This window comes from Drosophila rhopaloa, unplaced genomic scaffold, assembly GCF_018152115.1.
Source record: "Drosophila rhopaloa isolate 14029-0021.01 unplaced genomic scaffold, ASM1815211v1 contig_155, whole genome shotgun sequence".
NCBI lineage: Eukaryota > Metazoa > Arthropoda > Insecta > Diptera > Drosophilidae > Drosophila > Drosophila rhopaloa.
The window spans coordinates 2,225,573-2,247,019 of NW_025335034.1; the positions used below are offsets into that span (position 1 = coordinate 2,225,573).

At 39.3% G+C, this 21,447-nt stretch overlaps 2 protein-coding genes across 2 annotated transcripts in view; one reads left to right on the forward strand and one right to left on the reverse strand.

The window, feature by feature from the left end:
- The window catches only part of LOC108043675 (hemicentin-2), a 71,538-nt gene extending 51,841 nt beyond the window's left edge, over positions 1–19,697 (forward strand). The window contains exons 3-8 of the mRNA XM_044457051.1: positions 1,109–1,428; positions 4,851–4,921; positions 10,683–10,843; positions 15,259–15,467; positions 16,412–16,517; positions 17,111–19,697. Of these exons, the coding sequence (XP_044312986.1) occupies positions 1,109–1,428; positions 4,851–4,921; positions 10,683–10,843; positions 15,259–15,467; positions 16,412–16,517; positions 17,111–17,226 (983 nt within the window). The 3' untranslated portion in view covers positions 17,227–19,697. The remainder of the gene's footprint in view (positions 1–1,108; positions 1,429–4,850; positions 4,922–10,682; positions 10,844–15,258; positions 15,468–16,411; positions 16,518–17,110) is intronic.
- A 428-nt stretch (positions 19,698–20,125) lies between these two features.
- LOC108040910 lies at positions 20,126–21,133 on the reverse strand. Its single transcript, XM_017118574.2, has one exon. It carries the CDS (start codon positions 21,121–21,123, stop codon positions 20,179–20,181), a length of 945 nt encoding a protein of 314 aa, XP_016974063.2. The 5' UTR covers positions 21,124–21,133; the 3' UTR covers positions 20,126–20,178.
- Between the last annotated feature and the right edge of the window lie 314 nt (positions 21,134–21,447).

Below are 21,447 nucleotides of genomic sequence, written 5' to 3' on the forward strand. Positions count from 1 at the left end.
ACGATGTCCCCGCCAGCCACTTAAACGCCATTGATTAATTTGAGACCGAAAAACTGGCGATTGCCAAACAGACAAGTACGTGTGTGTATCTGATGTTCGGATGTGGAAGGAAGCCGCAGGATGGCCCATCAGTTGCAGGGGCGGTCACCACCCACTTGGCAACCCAGTGTGGTTAGACCTCCTTCTTCGCCTGTTCCTGACTTGGCGGTTTTGTGGGGATCTGGCTCTAACGCCGTGCACTCTCTTGCCACGTTCTCGTTTAATGTTGTTAAGTTGTCGCTGCTGCTTTTGTGGTGCATGTGAAAGCGGTTAGAACAAATAATTTAGTGAGTGAAATTGTGGATAAATCTTAGTTACAGAAGTATGTCTACAATGGCTTATACATTTCATTGGCTTCCCACTGTAAGTAGTCGACCAAAACAGAACTGAACTGCGACCGTACTTTCAAAAACTTAAGGGCTTATGTAGAGGGGCCTGGTTCTCATAAAGTACTTACAAGGGTGTATTCAATTTTACAAAATGTATATAACAAGAAGAAATATGTAGCCATATTTTCTGTTTTCTTTTTATTTTCACTTTTCCAAATTATGTTTGATAGTTAATAGAATGTTAAAAAAGTTTAATTTGGTGTTTAAAAAAAGTATGTGACACTCGGTATTTAGGGAAAAGTCTTGGACAACTACAATTGGATCATTAGATATTTAAGTAAATACAAATATTTAACTTCAATTTGTGTATAAATATCTCCTCAGTAACCATTGCTCACATTTCAAAGTTGCATCCGTTCTTTCATCTACACATAAATAGCCACCTAACTTGAATGCAAGCAATTGATTGCAACAATAAATTAAATTGAATGTATATACATGTGTATGCAAATTAAAGCTGGATGTTTGCCCACAGCTTTAATGCCCAATCAACTAACACAGCCTCCCCAAAATGTCCCCTTCCCGTCTCCCGAACACAAACACCCGCATCAGTGGGGCCATGTACGTGACATGTGCTTTGGTGAAATCGAAGCCCAAAATTGTCATTTCGATTAACAAGAAATCCACTTTTCTCTTACTTTTTCTCCCGTTTCTGTGGGCTGCCCTCAAATCAATTTCAGCATCACACACACAGACGTCGGCGGAGGCGGCTGTGGGGATGGGATCAGGAGCAGGATCCGGAGCAGGAGCAGGAGGAGGAGGAGGAGGAGGAGCAGGGACATCGTCGTCATCGGCAGCCTCCATCGCCTCCATCAGTTCTGATGAGAGCGGCGACCCATCATCGGCGACCGCATTCTCCAGCCTGGCTCAAGTGTCCTCGCTTCTGCCGGAGGCATCCGCCCTGTCGGCGACATCGGGACTCGTGGAGCCCTATCTGGATGGCTACGCCACCTCCAATGTGACCACTCAGATCGGGACCCACGCGTATCTGCCCTGTCGGGTGAGTGCTCCTCCAACTCAACAATCTTCATCTTCCATCTCCCATCTCAATTTCCCAGGCCAAACAAGCTAAACTAGCAGAAAAATACATTCATAATTCCTTCTTTATTTCCCTTTTTATTGCGCATACAGTCGAACTTCTCTAGCTCAAATTTAGCCCATTAAATTATTATTTCCCTCTAACTAAACAGAGCGTTAAAACTGTCTGATACATAAAGTAAAAATATTGCCAATCGCAAGAGTTTTAGTTAATTGTGCTAGACGAAAAATATAAGGTTCGTTTTTAATTTGATAATAAATCGTAAAAATTTGCATGTGGTCTTTAATTACAAGAATTATCATAGAATACATTTTTTTAAAATGATAATCTATATTCAATTTATTAAGCATTTGATGCAGAGTCAAATATTATATATGCAGACAGATACATAATACACAATTATAAATAAGAGTTTAAGGAACACCTTATTACCTTATGTAAACTTCCTTTTATTTTTTAACATCATTATTACACAAAAAAAAAGATAATTTTAAACTCGATTTTATAAGAATTAAAATTAAAAAAAAAAAATTAATATAATCTCGATCTTGTAACTAATTTTGTAAAATATTTTTTTTGTATTGGTAGTAAGAACGCAAAAAAAGTTGTGGCCAGTTTTCACACACTTAGTTCAAGTTGTGGAATACCACCTGTATATTTCTGAACAAAGTTGCGTGCTATTTAGTGGAGGTGCGTGCGTGTTTTTATTTGTAATTATTGTTGTTGTGGCTGCCCTCATCAGCGTTACCTGGTCGGGGTCCTAATAGAAAACACATTAAATTTTATTGCGCAAATATTTGTTGGATGCCCGGAACGTTTTGGAGGGACGGGGACGAGGACGAGGTGTGACCGCAACCTGGGTATTTAATGCAAGGCTCAAAAACAAATGCCAAGCAAACGTGGCCAAGACTCTCTCGGGCGATTTCTCACACGCTTTTCATTGTTTGTGCAGGTTTTTAAGGGCCAGAAGGAAGATCTGGGGGAAATGCCATGGCCTGACCATGGCGCGGGGAAATGGAAAACGCCCCTGGCACGCAGCCAGGCAAATTGTTTGCTTACAAGTGGTAAATATTTTATTTAGCATAAGCGAAAACTGAAAATTAAATTTCAACAAATTAGTTTTATGGCAATCGCAATCGGGGCCAAGACTTTGGTGTCGAGGTCAGCCACGTTACGTGACTCTTTTGCCAATGGAAAATCTGTGCTAATTATTTAGTATTTATTTAATTTAGGCATTGAACCAGGGATTAAAGTATTTGACATTCGCTCATCCATTGCTTAGATCCTAAGCTGAAAAATAAACAGAACATTTTAAGGTTGCCAGCAAAAATGAAATTATTGTTTTTAATAGCAACTAAATATGGCCTCGAACATTGCTTGGGGTTGAATTTGAAAAATGTAAAACACATAATTCCTTCTTACACAAACACAAACACAAGCATTAAATTTAAGATAAATTTATTCAGTTTACCAAGTCATCTTAGAGGAGTTTAAATACAAACTCATTCCCAAAACACACTAATTCGAGAGCTCAAATTCCCTACAAAGAACAAAGCAGTGGAAAATTCGCATTAATCGCCGCTGAAATATTTAATACATAATGGGGTGTCCGTGCAGCCTGTGTTCTGTAATTTTCCAGCTGAGCAATGGTAATATCTTGTTGTCATGGTCAATTAAGTGCCCCTCCACAGAGTTCAGCAGTCGACAGCCTAGTAGGCTGTCCGACCTCCGACCTCCAACCTCCAACACAGCCATTATTTCCCGATCCAGGAATGAAAAGTATAAGGCTCGCATCTCAATTTTCGTCAATTACTCGTCGTTGGCTTTACACTTTATGCCCGTCCAGGATGACACGCCCAGTTTGCTCGATGCTCCCTTGGCCGTTCTCCATTCTCCATTCTCCGGGAGCCTTTCATTTCATTCTCTGTTCAAATGCTGCATTAAGTGCCACAGTTGAGTGAGTCCTCTTAGCCAGGAGACAGGAGGCCAGGCACAAAAGGAGACTGGAATGGGACAGGGAAAGGGATTGGGAACGGGAACGGAGACAAGGACAAGGACAGAAGTCAGACAAAGATTGCTCTTCGGTCCGCTTCTTTTCAAATTGGCCTCACTTGTCGGGGCATTCGATGACATCAGGTGGAGTACATCCTTTCGGGACAAATGGCTTATTTGAAATATTCCAAGCAGCAGCTTATTTGTAATTGTCGAAGCTTAAATTTTGTTCCGGCCAAAGAATGCGGACTAGAATTTAGAGTGGAGGGGGACTGATTTTCGATGTCGATGCAATCAAAAGTAATCTTGGAAACAGAGTTTTCCACAAAACTAAATTAGTAATCCGCCTGCAACCAGGCGAAGGCCCAATTAAATGCGACACATGCAACGAGCTCCTAATGAGACCATTACAACGGAATTACAGGGCGGTGACAGCACCTAAACATTAAATGGATCCCCTACAGGAGTTGAAAGCCTACTGCCTACCACCAAACCCAAATCCAACTGCGAAACCGAACCCGAACCCAGGACCAAAGTGTTGAATGGACAAAATCGTTTCAGTGCAAACAGAGATGATGCTGTGTGTGCGCCTATAAATGCATTTTAGATTTACTAACTACGACACATTTCGATAATATCTGAAACATGCGGATGCCTTTGCTTCAGAGCCTCGATGACTCCCTGCGTTTGTCCATCTGTCGGCCGGGTTTCATGTTCATTTCGGTATTTAATTACATTTCAATGTAGTTTCTGTGGGAAGCCACTGGCCCCCACTTACCATTTCCTGACCCAATCTGAATTTGGTTGCAGTAATTTACTCTCGTGTGTGTGCGGCGGCACTTTGACATTCCTCTTCCACTTGTTGAGCAATTCCCGTGTGCACCGTCTGATCACCAGAGGTTGTCCTTATCGTTAATGGAGCGGAGAGTCTATACTGCAGTTTGAGGTCCTTCTCAGAGTTACTGCAGCTTCAGTTAAAGATAATCAATAATTGCAAAAGGTTTTCATTTCGTAAACAATCAAACATTATTCTAACATTCGGCAATGATATAATTATACCCTCTTCTAGTTGACTAATCGGCTTACTGCCTGCGTGCAAAACTATGTAACTTTCAAAACATACGTTTTCAAATTATAAATCATGTATTCGTGATCGGGATTATCAGCCAAGTATATTTATGCCTTTAATTTCGTCGGCCTTTTTACCAATAATAACATTATTTGGTTATGAATGGGCAAGGTTATAAATTTGATATTTTTAAGCCTGTACAATTTGTATTCAGTTGCTTGTAAAATTTGTATTACTATCTCCACAATTATTACTCACCATAAATATATTTGCCCAAAGCCACTCCCATAAATTTATTAATTTCTTCATTTTGTTTCCGCAGGTCAAGCAGCTGGGCAACAAATCCGTGTCCTGGATTCGTCTGCGGGATGGACACATCTTGACCGTTGACAGGTAATTAACAAACTCATTTCCAGGCAATTGAAATCGAGGCAGGTCGAGTATCTGCTGACAATTAGAAATCAATTTTCTGCTTCCCATTCAGAGTCGTTAATGTCGTTGTGCATGCTCGACTTCCTCGGGGACTCAGTCTTGTTATTTTACGTAATTGACAGCGCAAGTGCTATAAACGTAATAATTTACTGACGAGCATAAATATTTGCGTAATTACCGAGATACTGGCTCAATTTCAACTGTAATTCTTGCATTCGTCTGCACGCACAGATATAAGTATACAACTTTGTTGGTGATTTACTGATTGCCATTCTGTCTGAGACATTCCAGGCATTCGCAAGAAAATAATTAATGGCAGTCAGCACTAAGGATATTTGCCAATTAAAATAATTAAGATTTAAATTATGTCATCAAATTAAAATGATCAATGCCCCTGTGAGGAAAAACAGATTAATCTTTATAGATAATCATATAATAAGTGCTCCAAGTAACTAAAAACATTTAAAAGGGTTTTGTTTTTGTAATAAATAGTAAAATATGTCTGGACCATACCTTGAATTTATAATAGAATTCAAATTGCAAACTTTTTTAAGATCATTGGTTACTCTAACTCAAAAAGTTGAATCCAATTTGCTTTAAGTTTTCTTTAAATATTTATAATAATATCTAATTCAATTAATATCTATTGATAAATCAAAAAATTTACATTTTCATAACATCATTTTATATTGAACTACAAATAATACCCTTGAATTTAAAATAGAATTCAAAATGCAAACATTTTTAAAATCATTGTTTACTCTAACTCAAAAAGTTGAGTCCAATTTGCTTTAAGTTTTCTTTATTTATAATAATATCTAATTCAATTAATATCTATTGATAAATCAAAAAATTTACATTTTTATATAACATCATTTTATATTGAACTACAAATAATACCCTTGAATTTAAAATAGAATTCAAAATGCAAACATTTTTAAAATCATTGTTTACTCTAACTCAAAAAGTTGAGTCCAATTTGCTTTAAGTTTTCTTTATTTATAATAATATCTAATTCAATTAATATCTATTGATAAATCAAAAAAATTACATTTTCATAACATCATTTTATATTGAACTACAAATAAAATTAGTTTTTCATTCTTTAATACAATCCATTAGTTTTTTTTGGATAACCAAGTCAGTTGCTAACTTTTAACCCTTGGGATTATCAACTCTCAAAATGTAAGACAGATTTGTTCGTTCGTTTTATTTATTTCATCATCCTTTTCACAGAACTCCGTAGAGATTGCCCATTTCGATTCCCTTACTTTTTTTTTGTAAATTCAATTGAGACGAAAACAATTTATAACAAAATGAATTAAGAGCACAAACTTTGAAGCTTCCGAAGAGCCTTTTCAATTTCAATCTGCGTGTCCTGGAGCAGGAGATGCAGGTGTGTCATCAATGATTCCAGCTTGTGGATGCTGGATGTTGGATGTGGATATATCCTTTTTGCTGTTTTTCCTGTATGACAGGCCAAGCGGAAACGCAAGTGTGCAATTTCATTGCATTTTTTCACCCCCCTCCTTTTCAAAGCAGTAAAACTTTACTTCAAACTGTCCCCGTCTCGGATTGTTGTTGTTTTTCTATGTCTTTTCCTTTACACTTAAAAAAGACATAGAAATATTTAAACGTGCCTTTCATATTAAAATGTATATATCGGCCGAAATAAAAAGTATTACTCGTTACATGTTAATACAAATTTCTTCATATTTCCAAAAAAAAAATAGTTGTTTAATGGCGATAACATTATTTTGGTGGTCAAGGCTTTTAATTAAGTTTTACAATGCACATTTTTTCATTGTAAAAACTTAAAAGTATTAATTTTTTTATCATATCTGACCAGAGATAGTTGAAAACTCTAAATTTAGATAATATATATTTTGTAGGACCTTAGATGATCTCCCAGTGCATCTCGGCCTTCCTCTGTTTTAGCCACGTTTGCCTTTTGGGGGCGCATTGGGATGCAGTGGGGCAGGGCAAACATTTCCAGCTTATTACTTTGATAGAAAAGTAAAACCAATGAACCTTTCACATTAGATAAGACAGCCAGCCTGTTTGTCCTCCTGGCGGAGTAGCTCCCATATGTGAGTATCTGTGAGGGCATTCCCGAGTGTGTGTGTGAGTATCTGTGCGAGCAGGGATGAATGGCTGGGCATGAATGAATGAATGACTGGCTAGCTGAAGGCAAACACTGCTGGGTGGCGAGCATTGAAATTTAGCTGAGATAGTGTCCTTACTGATTGCTTCCTGCAGTGCCCACCAGAGGAGAGTCCTCGGATCCCGTCCCCGCTTGGGCCACCTCTTTTGGCCACCACCTCCTTCGGGCCAAGTCGGTCTTCCTGCATCTGCTGCTTCCGCCGCCAGTTGATTGTGTGCGTCGAGTTCTTTCCTGCTCCAATGTCTTCTGTCACATTTATCTAGAAAGTTTTCTTTTTGCCCGCTCACAAGAAAACCCCAACTGTTTGTCCTTCGCCAGCAGTTCCCCGGCATATCAACCATAATGGGAATAGATTTCAAAAACTTTTAGCCAGCGCCACTGCGAGTGTGTTGTATAATAGCGCAAATGATGTGTTTACACTATCATATAAATGTCACGTGCAATGGCGTCCTTTGTTTGCCGCTGGACACATGCTTTCCTCAATTTATAGCCTCCAGTCCCCGCTGACAAAGGATTACTTGGTCGAGTCGGGTGGCAAAAGGAGTCGGTAGCCTTGGGCGGCTGTTGGGGTAATTACCCAGCCAGGTGTTTCTCGGCTACTTTGTTATCTCTTATCTCCGCACACAGAAACACACACACACAGACACCTGATATGTGCCACATAGCCGGAGTTGCATGTGCAGCAGGAGATGAGCTTCCTCTTAATGGGATTCTCCGAGTGGCAACCGCAACAAGCAGCAGCAAAAGCTCCTGATGCGATAAACGAAGCGAAGGAAATGAAACTCTCCGACAAGGGGAGAAAATCATGGCAGATACGTCTGAGGTTAAAGTGAAAAAGTCCGCACCCACTGTCGTGGGAAAGGACATCCTATCATATTCACAAACAGTCCCTCCGGAAATTATGCACCTTTTGAGCACATTTCCTTCAAAATATTTTATGGAGTTCACACGGGGTTTCTCAGTGGAATTTAATAAGAAGAAAAATTATAAGTTCAAATTATTATTATAGGAAGGCTTAGTTAGCATAAAATATTTATTTTTCTTTCTTAAGATATTTAACATTTTAAATTAGTATATTTATTTGACATTAATGCTCTAAAAAAACTCCATTCACTTATCTATCCATTTCAACATACGACTTCTTACAGTCAGTAATTTCTTCAAGCTTTGTTTAAGATAATACCAAACATAATCTAAAGTCATTACACTTCGGCCACCTAAGACCCTGCAAACCATAAAACTCCATTCAATATGTCCGAAAATCTCTATAAGGTCGCCATTTGATTAGCCCACTTGAGGAATATTCTTTGCATAGAGCCAACCAACCGGAGTATCCGAGTGGCTGGTATCACAGAAAGGCGAGGAGGACCGGCACACAGAATTTTCTTTCACAACAATAAATTGCAGATGGAAACTTATGCCGTATCGGGTCACTCCCCAGCACTTGAGAAACGAGCGGAGAGACCGCAGAAAGCCACAAAATAGGGACAGGGGCAAAGGAGTTTTACAGAAATATATGGCAAATAAGGGACAGCGAAGAACTCAGCCAGAAAGGAAAAAACCCAGAGCCCAGGAAGAGTCAAGCGAGCTGGGAAAACTTTAAAATGAAATGAAAATTATAAAGTAACTACAAAATCTTGATAAGAAATACAGCGAGGGGTGCACAGTTTAGGGGGAGTGCAAACGGGGCACCGAGGAAATGGCAAAAGTCATAAAATGTCGAGTTTTACGAGTGCAAAACGCAAGGGTCTAATCTGGGTTTAGCATCAAAACTTGTTAGTGAGTGGGTGGGTGGAGGGAAGGTCCAAGCCAAGAGTCGGCTTTAGGGCACATAATAAGCAATGTCAACGCATGTGTGCAGTGGGCGTGGCCATTCCGCTGCATTTTAGCCAAATGACGGAAACATTTTTGCACTTTAGGCAAAGTGCAGGGCCAATTTGGGGATCAAGAGGGGTGCAAAACGGTTGTAGAGGCTCAACAAGGAAGAAGGAACAAAAATACTGCAACAATGACATTAAACGCAACTTATTTTACTACTGAGTTTCCCCCAACAAAAACATTTGCATGCTGCCTGCCCCAAACACGCAACTTTGTTGTCAACTCTTTCCGCCCCGCCCCGCCCTCTGCCGCCTCCTTCGCCAGTTGCCGCTTAAATGCCGCAACTAAATAACTTTGAGTGTCTTTTGAGTGGCCATTAGTAGCGGACTTAGCGAGGACTCGACTAAGTGGGTCTGCCGCCATTGTTCGTTTGTTTAGAATTTATGCTGTATGTGCGCCCAAAGTCAGTCCGAATGGAGTTTTCAAACAAGTAATAATGGTGTGGCTCAGTTCTCCTAGTCAATCTTGAAACAATATTCAGCTAAGCTTTTAGGCATAGTTTGAATTCTGATTATAAAAGTTGTATTTCATATAATAAATACCATAATAAGCACTAGCTGTTGCTTATTTTATCCGTATTTTAAAATTTTTTCTGTAGGAACCTTTTAAATTAAATTTAACTATTTAAGGACAAAATAAGATATTTTTTTTTAATGTTAATAAACATTGTAAGAATACTGCACATGAATAAAAACAAGAGTGAACGCTATAGTCGGGTGCCCCGACTATCAGATACCCGTTACTCAGGTAAAGGGAGTGCGAGGGAGATGGAGATAGAAACTTTGATCACGCATAACTTTTTAACGAATGGTCCGATTTGAAAAATTTTTTCTACATTTCGATAGGTATTGATAAACACAATAAAACTGCATTTTTACTTTTCCGAAATATTTAAATTTTTAAAATCGTATATAAGCGATTGTGGGCGTTAAAGGGGGCGTGGCACCTTTTTGAAACAAACTTGCGCTGCGTAGGAACTCCTAGAATCTGCATGCAAAATGCCAATCTTCTAGCTTTTATAGTTTCCGAGATCTCAGCGTTCATACGGACGGACAGACGGACAGACAGACAGACGGACAGATGGACAGACGGACATGGCTATATCGACTCGGCTAGTGACCCTGATCAAGAATATATATACTTTATAGGGTCGGAAACGCTTCCTTCTAGCTGTTACATACTTTTGCACGAATACAATATACCCTTTTACTCTACGAGTAACGGGTATAAATATGTTCACATAAATAAGAGTACAAGATCTGACTTACTGTTTACTATAAAACTTTAAAAAAAGCTATCTTCTTTTGCAACTAATAAACTTGGTGAGATCTCCTTCAGCTAGACTTTTAAACATAGTTTGCATAGTGATTACAAAGTTGTATTGCAATTATTAAATTGCATAAATAGTTTCTCTTTGAGCCGTACCTTCAATGTTTTTGTAAAAACATTTTAAATTCAAAGCAATTAATTATAATTTAAGAAAAAATAACATTGCAAAAATACCAAAGCTCCTTATAAACTTTCATATTAAAGAATTAAATACGGACATGTTTAATTGAATGCAATAACAGTGGTTACAACTTGCAGATTGCTTAAATGCTTTTTCTAACTCATAAATTCGATAACTGTTTATATATGTTGCAATTTATTACTAATGCCAATTTCCCATCTTTCTTTTAGGGCCGTCTTCATAGCCGACCAGCGATTCCTGGCCATCAAGCAGCCGGACAAGTACTGGACCCTGCAGATCAAGTATGTCCAGGCCCGGGATGCCGGATCCTACGAGTGCCAGGTCTCCACGGAGCCCAAAGTCAGCGCGCGTGTTCAGCTGCAAGTTGTGGGTAAGTCAGGGCCAAGACCGTGAAAATGGAATGCTCGTGCTTATGAATACAAGTTCGCACTCAGACACTGGGCTGCAAGTGAGTTGGAGCGTGTAATTTGCGGGCGGCAAGGGCAAAGGTCAAGCGGCAGCAAATGCGAAAACTTTCCAGCCCTCTTACAAAGGGCAGGGCCACACATGGGCCGAGATCTTTGCATGTTTCATGCGGCTACTGCATTTCAAATTACTCACTAAATTGCATTCAAATTGCGGCTGCTGACCATTGCCCATTGAAATGATAAAAAAAAAGGAAAGGAGAGCGAACACTCGCACCAACAGACGGAAAATTTCTTTGGTTGGTCAAGTTTTTTAACGAGAAAACTTTTACGTACTGGGTTCTGGTTTCGTTTTGGTTTCACAGACACACACCGAGCACTGAGCAAAAAGTTAATTAAATTTCATGTTTGCATACCGGAAGAAACAGCAGCAGCAGGCCAAATGAACAATGTAAATGTCAGTCGAGGGCATCGGAGGTTGTGTGGGCCTGTAATTGATATGAAATTTCCAGGCTCACATTATTTATCTGGGCGCACAATAACAACCGCATTGCTTGGGGCTACGACACAGAAATCAGTGCGAATATTTTTTGGCCACGGGTATTGGATTTCGGATTTTATCTATGACACGGATGCATTCATTTGAAACGATTGCTGTTGCAACTCTACCCGAATATCTGTCCGCTTTGCGGTTGAGGTTTGTTGCACACCGGAATTCGTTGGCAAAAAAACACTGCCTTCGGGCTGGGCAAACAATTCTTGCCGGGAATTACACCATCATTTCAAATTCTTTGACAATTTAAGGTCAATTTAGCCCGGCTCACATAGCAACGAAAAGGAGAGCGCAAGGCAGTGAAAGTAAAAAGTCAATTTGCATTTGAAGCCAACAAATTGAATTTTCTTTTATCCAACTAACACTTTGGTTTTATGGAGATCCAGCCCAAGGAGCTGCTGGCAAAAAAGGACACATGCTGAGAAGGGAGCAAAGAAAGGAGGGAAAAAGAGGGCTAGGGCAATAGACTGGATAATGGTGTTGCCAAAAAGTGATTTTCGCATTTCCGGCTCAGCTAATTTGTATGCTAAACACTTGCGCATGTATGCCAAAACATCATGTGTGCGTGTGCACTTGGAATAAAAATCACAATGGATTTCTGAAATTGTACTTAAAATTGTTTTTTTTTTATTTTACCATAAATTTAAAAGAAGTCTTAAAGTTTGTGCGGAAATATTATATATAATAAAAAAAATATCTAGAGAAACCAAAACTTCATTAAAGATAGATAGACATTTTTGTTGTTAAATTGCAGTTAACAATGTTCTTAATCGACTTTATTTTTTTAAATCTTATAAATTTGTTAAGTGTTTTCTTAGAAATATCAGGAATGGGCGTAGGGCGTGGCACCCAACAGGTATCCATCTGGAGCCAAAAATATTCGTAGAGCTGAATTTTGTATGCGCGGCCACATTTGCGTTAATCTAACGACAAGTTTAAGCATAAAGGATTTCTATTCATGCCCAGCAGGGATTCGGCGATCCGTCTCTTTCTCGCCCCGATTCGCTGTCTCTTTCTGCATAACCATTATTTGCAGTCGTTTGGCCTTCATCCATTTCCATTTCCCTGTCGTGGTCCAATCGGCCTTTGTTTGTTTGAAGTTGAATTTGGGTGTGCGTGGTCCTTCCTGTTCCTTGCTCCTTTTCTCCCAATTCAGCTGGCCATAACCATTATCGGCAGCACCTATTCGCCCCCGCCCCTTGGCCACCCCTTTGCAGTTTTTCCTGCCAGTTTTTCCCACCCGTTTTCCCACTCTCCTTTTGGTGTCGCGCTGCCTGGCTGATTTTGTGCCCTTGCCATGTAATTTGTATTTATTGCATCGTTTTGTCTGTGCAAACGGCTAAAACTCCCTTTGCATGTTGTCGATTTTTGCACCACCCACCGCCTACAACCCACCGCCCTAAAGCAACCCAAACCATCCGCCTTGACCCACCACCCCCCGTTGGCGCTGAATGAATTCGATTCCGAGTCTTTGGCAATGGATTTTATGTTGAGGCTTTGGCCTTTGCCTGCCTGCTGCTTGATTTCTGGGCCATATTCGGATGCTGAGCCAAAGTCGGGGTAATAGGCTCGTAGTTTTCGGTCAATTTGTTATGTTAACAGCGGCAGGGGAAGCTGGAAAAAGATTCTTGTTTGCTTTGTTGCTGGTTAAAATGTCAGTTTCTTTGGTTTTGGTTCATTTACTCAAGTTTCTAGGTCACTGAAATGGGCAGCACAATGGAGCCAAATCGTTGTTAATGCCCCGAAAAACATCAAGTCTGCTTAGCTGCAAACTTATGTAATAATCTTTTAAACTTTTCCCGGGTATAGATTTATATTTATTATCCGAATTCATGGCAGAGCTTTTCACGCTGAAAAACGTATTCACACCCACGGTGGCCACGCTCACATGAATGCCGAATGAATGAATATATTTTTTTCTACATCATTGAACGACAAACTAGATTTGGTTTTATGAGATTCCTTTTCTGCTCAGCTCATCTCATCTCCTGGGCTTGAGCTTTTCACTCCCGGCCTGCTTTCGTATTCATTCTTGACTGGCTCGGTCTGCTTATTTAATTTGCTGCTAATCTTGTATGGCCAAAGCCAATTTTGGGGTTTTCTTTTGGTTTTATTATTTTTTTTTTGGAAGCGCATTTTATCTCACCATCAAAAGTGACAATATTCCCTGTGATGTTTGCGCACCTCCCCTCAACTAATTTCCCTAAAAGCATTTCGCCATAAACTCAATTAATTTAAGTTGCTGCAATTCGCTTGACACTCTTAACCAATTCCATGGCCCTTCGGTCTGCTGAGTCCTTTGTGCACGGAGAATTAGCTGAAAGTGTGGTCAACTTTAGTTTGCTCGCAAAGTTTTTGGGTTTCTGCGGTTTTCATTCAGCTTCTTTTCTTTTCAGAATTATTTCTAAGGAATGAGAATAATAGTTCGGGAATCGATGTATTTAATGAAATTAATTTGAAAATGTGTATACACGATAAGCATTTAATTAGTGAATTGAGGTTGTTAATGGGTTTCAATGTCTTTTCTTTATATTCAGCAAGCACAGATCAATTATAATTATCTTATTGGTATTCAAAGAAAACAAACAAGAAATTTAATAAAAATTAAACTTTTCTTAAAATTTTTACAAAATTAAAATACGAAAATTATCGCTTTTTTTAATGAAATACCTTTATAATAATTTTATTTTCAAAAGGAAATTAGAACATATCCAAGATTAATTTTCAAAAAAAATTAATTATATTTTATTATTTAAAATTATGGATTACCAGATATGAAAATTCAACTGTATATTAGCTGATGCAAAAAGGTAGCGTGTTCGAATAGCAGCTTGTACACACCAATGTAGTTTGGTAAATGAATTCTAATTCTGCTTATTTTAATTACCACATTCCCACTCTTCGTATACTTAATTATTGCCACATGCGTGTTACAATTTGCAGACTGGAAAATTATTCTCTCGCCGGGCGGTGATATCCCCAGAGTCAAGTTGCGTGGATGATAAAGTGGAACGGTTGCTAATAACATTGCACTTGCTGCTGCTTCAGCTGCTATACTATATTTTTTCCTAGTTTTTTTTTTCTGCTGTGTCGCGAATCTCCAGTCAAGCAGCTGGAAAACTAACATGCAACAACATGACGATTTTGACAAGCTGACACAGTTTGGTGTCAAACCAGAGCGTGGCTCACACATAGATACACTCGCACACTCTAACACTAGTGAAATCCAACACAGATACTCTGGGGCATAGTTGGGCATTTTGTGTAAATTCTCGGCGCACTCATTTTGCACATTTTTGTGTAACAGCAGTGAAAACTCGGCGTATACGTGATTTTGTCAAATTTCAAAGCTCACGTCGCTCCACGTTGTCCTGGCAAATGAAGACGCCCAGTCTTCGAGAGGAGAGGGATAGTGGGGTGGTGATGCCTGGCGGAGGGAAGGTCGTGTGAAAATGTATGCGCCAACATTTCCAACTTGTTCGTTTGTGTGCTTTTTATTCGCCGCCTTTTTTGTTGCTTTTCTTCCATTTTTGTTTGACACAACTTTTAGTTTGTTATGCATGTGCGTGTCTGTTGGCCAAAAAATCACCCGGGTGCCGGGTACAGGACATGTGGGGTGTAGTTCATGCTGGAATCAGTAAGTGAAAAATTGAAAAGTGGATTTTCTTCAGAGGCGGAGTGGCGCTCTGCCACAGCCAGATTTACGTGTGCGACGTGACTCGCAGCTGTTAATTCAATAGATTAGCGAAATGACACAATTTTCGAGCGTCGAATTTGCCACTTCCACTTATGCCCCATCTCCCCCTCCTTCTCTTCCGCTTCCTGCAGTTCCCCGCACGGAGATCCTGGGAGAACCGGACCGCTACGTGAAGGCGGGCAGCAACGTGGTGCTCCGCTGCATCGTGCGCGGCGCCTTGGAGCCGCCCACGTTCATCATGTGGTACCACGGCGCCGAGCAACTGGCGGCCGACTCCCGCCGCCACCGCACGCAACTGGATCCCAACCTGCCGGAGGCCTCTGGCGAAGGCCAGAGCACGGTAAGTGCACAGCGGGAAATCCCCAGCTAATGATGAAAAAAGTTTATATTTTACAAAAGTAGATTTTAAAAGTTTTAATTAATTATTGTATTCTTGAACAAAAACGATATATGTTAACTAATTTTGATTTTATATAATTAGGATGGTTTTGTTTTCACTAAGTTGAACAACAGTTAAGTAATTAGTGTCTAATCTTTTAATTTTCCAAGCGAAAAAACTAAATTAAGTTCTGTTCTATGTTTAACAATTATTTGTAAATATATTTTAAGTTTTAAAAGGTTTTCAAATGAAAATATGCAAATTTTAAAATGCTATAGACGAATAGCAAAACAATTCATAGAAAATATTTTGCAGTTATCTAATCAATTTTAATTTGGTTAACATTTGAAGAGTTCATAATATTACTAATTTTTGTAAAAGCACGAAAAGGAACGTAAACTTTTTTATCTTGTAAGGCTTCAATCATTTTTGTGTATTTTATTTTAAATGTTTTATTAATTTTTTTACCCAAACTCCAAATGTATTATTAATTGTTTCAATATATTTGAATAGTCATAATGTTTTCAAGATATTCAGAATATTTTCTTTCTATGTAATTCAAAGCATCTTGCACTTGGCCAAGGCCCAAAGACTCCCTTGTTGATTTTAATTTAATTACTCTCAATTTCCAATGGATTCTTGGCTGCTGCTGCCAAGCAAAAATATTATAATGTTGTTGCGCAAAAGTTTCAGTTTTGTCGCATTTCGCCTAATTGCCTGGCCATAACTTTGTGCCCGGCCACGGCGCAAAAAGTCAGTTCCGGCACATGCCCAATATTTGGAATACGTGTCCCCATGTCCGAATGAAAACTGCCTGTGTTTATCTTTATCATTTTCTTTTCCAAACTTTTTCTTGGGCTCTTGAATCTGTAAATATATATGCCTGTGTTGTTCTCCTTCTGCAGATTGGCTCATTAATCATCGAGTCGGCCAAGAAGCGCGATACTGGCAATTACACATGTAACCCGTCGAATAGCCCCAGTGCGACCGTAACGCTGAACATAATAAATGGTAAGTTTCAGGGCGGAAGTTTTCTCGAAAAAAAATAATACCAATATTATAGGAATTTAAGTCGAACAGAAGTGTTACCCTCACATTCTAACTAAACATCAAGTCTGAGACGACATTTTTGAATTTAAATTAAATTAATAAATAATTTACAAGGAAAATGGTTTTTATAAATATGCTGAAAATATAGCTGACTAACTTATAAATAAATAATAATTAACTATAAAAATTAAATCTTGCCATCAAAGTGTTTTATTAAAAATATATACATAATGCATTACATTTATTTTGCCCATAAAAACAGTTTTTTAGCTTTGAATGTTCATAAAACTTATTCCAAGCTTGTAGCTTGCTATTCTCTCTTAAAAGAACACCGGATTAAATTAAAGAACGAATTTGCAGAATACCTTAAAGTTTGACCCCATTCAAATAAAGCTTGATTTTTAATTCTATACATTCACTAATTAAAAAAGACATTATTACAATTAATAATGAAGTCTAATTCATAGAGCATCTAAAATTTGTCATATAATTTTTTACTGTGCAGAGTTGACAAATTGCCGTAATGTTTGAATTTTTCCTCTGAATTTTCCTAGGCGAATCGTCGGCCTCGGCGGTCACCTCGTCGGCAGCCACCACCCGGGCCTACGCCCTCAGCATCCTGGCACTCCTACTCAGCGTGATTATCATCGGAGTGGGCCACCGCACATGACATGTCACTGCCTCCCAGCCAAACTGAAGGACAGGAAACACAGCAGCTACTACAAACTGAGAATATGGGAATCCCAACACTCTGCCAACGTAAAAAGTATAAAACCAAATTAATTTGATAGACCGAAATAGTAAAAACGACGAGAAAAGAGAGATTAAACGTAATAATCGAGTGCATGTTGTAAGCTAGTTGATTTTATCCACTAACTAATAACCAATACATATAGAGGATGAGTCAGTAATCCCCGGATTACCGCAGGCAGTTTCGAGAACCCCGAGCCCCAGCTAATCGTAAGTTCTACCGGCTATAAGCGAAATAGTTAGTAAGCCCCTAGTCTTAGGCAGACTCCTAACTGATTTTTGTTATGTAGTTTTTGTTTAGGTTTTCGGTTCGGATTCGGGGGCCTCTGTTTTGTGGAAAATACCGAGTAAGTTTGCATAAATGCATAACCGTAAATATTTATGCAGTCCGCTATGAAATTGCATCGATATCCTGAATCCATTCGGACCGAATGGACGAACCGGGAAGGAAGGGGAAAGGGGGTTCTGGGAAATTTCTGCCATCAAACGAATGCGTTTTTGGAAAAATTCAACTCGAATGCATTTGCATGGCAATTTGAGTCTGGGACAACATTGGCAGTCTCCTTCCTATGTGGCGACATGCTGAACTTTTCAATTAGCCATATCTGCCGCACTTTTCGCACAGTTTCTCCTCTCTCTCACTCCCGGATGCCGGTCAGTTTGAATATTTATTATTTTTAGCAAATACTGCACTCTGGCCGGTGACCTCGTTTCGAAAAATATCTAACTTTCATTGCCAATAAATTCACCTAAAATTGTATACCCTCGAATTGGCCGTCCCAAGGATCAGAGAAGTTTTCTATGATTTCCAAGGAGTTTACTTAACATTATCTTTGGCAAACAGAACACCCACAAATATGAACTGTCCGATATGTGTGCGACATCGTAAACATTTGCATAGCCAATTTATGGAACTCTATTTTATGTGCTCTTATCTCACGAACAAGCTCGAAACATGCGGGAAAAACAAAATTCATAAAGTAAATAATTGCGTAAGGAACAAAAAATTATAGCAAATACATGCATTGATCGGAATGGACATCCAGCAGAACACAACAGAAAAGCAAACAAAAACAATTTAATTGATAACGAACGTAAATTTATTGAATTGAGCGGACTGACTCGCGAACTGTATATAACTCTATTGCGAAATCGTTCAACAAAAATGTAAATTAATTGAATATACAAATAATATAAATGGCAGAATCCAACCAGAGACGTATTCCAAACACTAATGAATTGCATTTAAACGATACAAATAAATATATAAAATAAACAAATAAATAGCAGGCAGGAGACAAAGGCGGAAGGCGGCCAAAGAAATAAAAAGCGAAATCAAACGGACAAAATGTAAACAGCGTGTGCAGCGCGAACCCGCAGGCCCGGCTCGTATTTATTTATCCACTTAACGTCCTTTTTAATTACACACACTTGCCCAATCCACGGCAAATCCCATAAAAATCGTCTGAAATTAATTAAAGTTGTCTCTGTCCTTACGTAAAAATCGAGGCTGCAGCGTCAACTTAATTGCAATTAGGTGCATGCCACACACACACGCATTCTCCCACTCAAACAATGCCCTCAAAGCGGCATTAATTATGTGTGCGACTGTCCCAAGGCGCCGGTTGTCACACCCTGCGTATACTTGATGCGCCTGCCTTTGAGCGTTTAACAAATTGATCCCGGGCCAAGTTAACCGCAAGCAGCTGTGAGCAAACACACTCCGCTGATGGGCGAGAAAAAAAGCCACGGAAATAAATTTCTGCGGTCAATATATTGCAGCGGGGGAGGGCGGAAGAGGGTTCATTTAACAGGGATTCCTTTCACGGGTGTGGACAATTAACACATTCCCGATTGCATGCATCAAATGCTCGCGGTCTGCGGCTAACCGCCTTTGAGGCAGCCTCCCACTCAACCCCCGCTACTTAACTTTCAGCCTTTTATTTTCCCGCCAAAAAGCCACCAACAACCCATTGGACAGCCCATAAAACTGAATGTTGAACAATGAAACTTTGTTAGAATTAAGCGGCGTATATGACCATAGCAAGTACTATACAAATCGAAATCAAAATACATTTCTAAGCTCTTAAGTGTTTTTCATCAACTCGATTAACGTATAGACGCCATACGTGTAATTATCAACACCCCGACTATTTGTAAATAAATCGCATTACACGCAAACGTCCCGAATCGAAGCGAGGTGAGGACATTACTTTTTAAAGACAGACACTCGAACTCACGTGTACTCATGATATAGCAAAGTTTATTGTTAAGTACCGACTAATAACGAAAAAAATACTTACACATACATATGTAAACGAAACTAAGAACTATGTGAAACTTTAACTGACAAATTTATTGCATTACATACAATAAAATAATAAAATTGAATAACTTAACGAGATCTTTTCAACGAATCAACATACATATATGGTAAACCACTTTCGGGGTTTTATGGTAAGTATAAAATTAGAAAAGTTATTTTTTATCGTGTAGGTAAAGTATATTAATTAGCTATTCAGAAATATTCTTAAAACTATACAAAATTAAGACATTCAGCAATATACTTTTCTGATACAACCACTTCTTAAAGTAAAAATGAAAAAATTAAGTTATAAAAAAGAATACGGCACAAAATAAAATTAAAGTCAATAAATATATTAGGGTCTGTTATGGACATATTGTTCTGAATGCAGAATGCTCTAAAATTAAATCATTTTAAAACTTAAAAGTTCAATAATTTTAAAACTGAATAGCTTTTAGTTAAAAGAAATGTATATTAATCGAAGTAACACTTTTGGCAATGAGCTTATCTAATGTAAGCCGTATTTGTTTTCATGTTAAAAATTCCTTAAAGAGGATGCTTAAAATTTTAATTTGGAATTTGGTTGACCACCAAGAGTACTGATCCAGTATTTTCGGTGATGATTCTGCGGCAGTTGTCGTTGATGCCGAATCCGCGAGTTACCTGATGGAGCATCATGCCCACCACATTCCCAGTGCTGCCGTCGATCAGAGCCTGGGGCACCAATTGGGCCACAGCGTACGCCAAAAGGATCCCCGTCTGCCTGTCCAGGATTATGGCAGCCACCAGGCGGCCGATGCCCCTGCGTCCGATCAGGGGAGATTCCATCTCGGTCGTAAAGTCCATGGCCGTGTACAGACCCTGGGCAATGCATCGCACCGTTTCCTCGTCTACGTGGACAGGGGGTTCCAGTTGCGCAGCCGCCGAATTCAGCAGGGTGCAGGCCACCTCGGTCATATCCAACCAGAATAAATCCGGCAGGGTGTGGTTGCAACGATCGCCATGGCTCGTCCGCACGCCGGGTACCGAAGGTGGCGAGTAGGCCTGGAAGACAATGTCCTGTCTGGGGAAGTGGATTAGCCGAGAAACTTGAGACACTTCTTCATTATATTCAACAGATTCAGGACTGAGGATGGTTTGGACGTGAGCGCTTAGCTCCAAATTGTCAACGTGTTGTGCAAACAATCCATTTGCCTGTGCAACTGGGACATCTTCCCGATTGTGAACTGCAGATTCGATTTGTGGGGAACAAGAGTCACCGGATGGATCTCCTTCTTGTGCTGTGCAAGTCTCAATGGCCGCCATCAAAACGGCGAAGTCTCCTTGGGTCCCATTGGAATCCTGAACTGAAGGCTCATCCTCTTCGATTACCAAAGCGTCGTTGCTCTTCTCATCCTCAGATGAGCTCTCCTCATCCTTGAGCTCCATTAAATTCTGATTAAGTTCGATGAATTCGTCTTGATCCGCCGTAATGTGTATGAAATCCTTGTCGTATACCACTTTTTGTGCCATCGTAGATTTTAAAACTTACTTATTAGTGGTTTGCTTAAATTAAATTCCAAAGCGCGGAGTTTCCAGGGATGGAGAATGCAATAAGCTAAACTATCGATTATTCTAAATGATTTTGTGTGAATGGCAATTTCCTGACTTTTCTAATCAATCGCTTTTAGATATTGATTGAATTCTTTTGAAACAAAGTACATACCTGAAAATGTAGCTTAAAAGATTAGATAATGCGGAAATGAGCTTAAATTCCCGGCTAAATTTGTGAACTGCATATCTAGCCAATACGAGTATTTTTAGTGGGACAAGTTAACTTGTTTTGTTTTTTTGGTA

Excerpts from the sequence above, each read along its gene's own strand:
- LOC108040910 (XM_017118574.2), bottom strand. The coding sequence starts at position 21,123 with ATGGCACAAAAAGTGGTATACGACAAGGATTTCATACACATTACGGCG.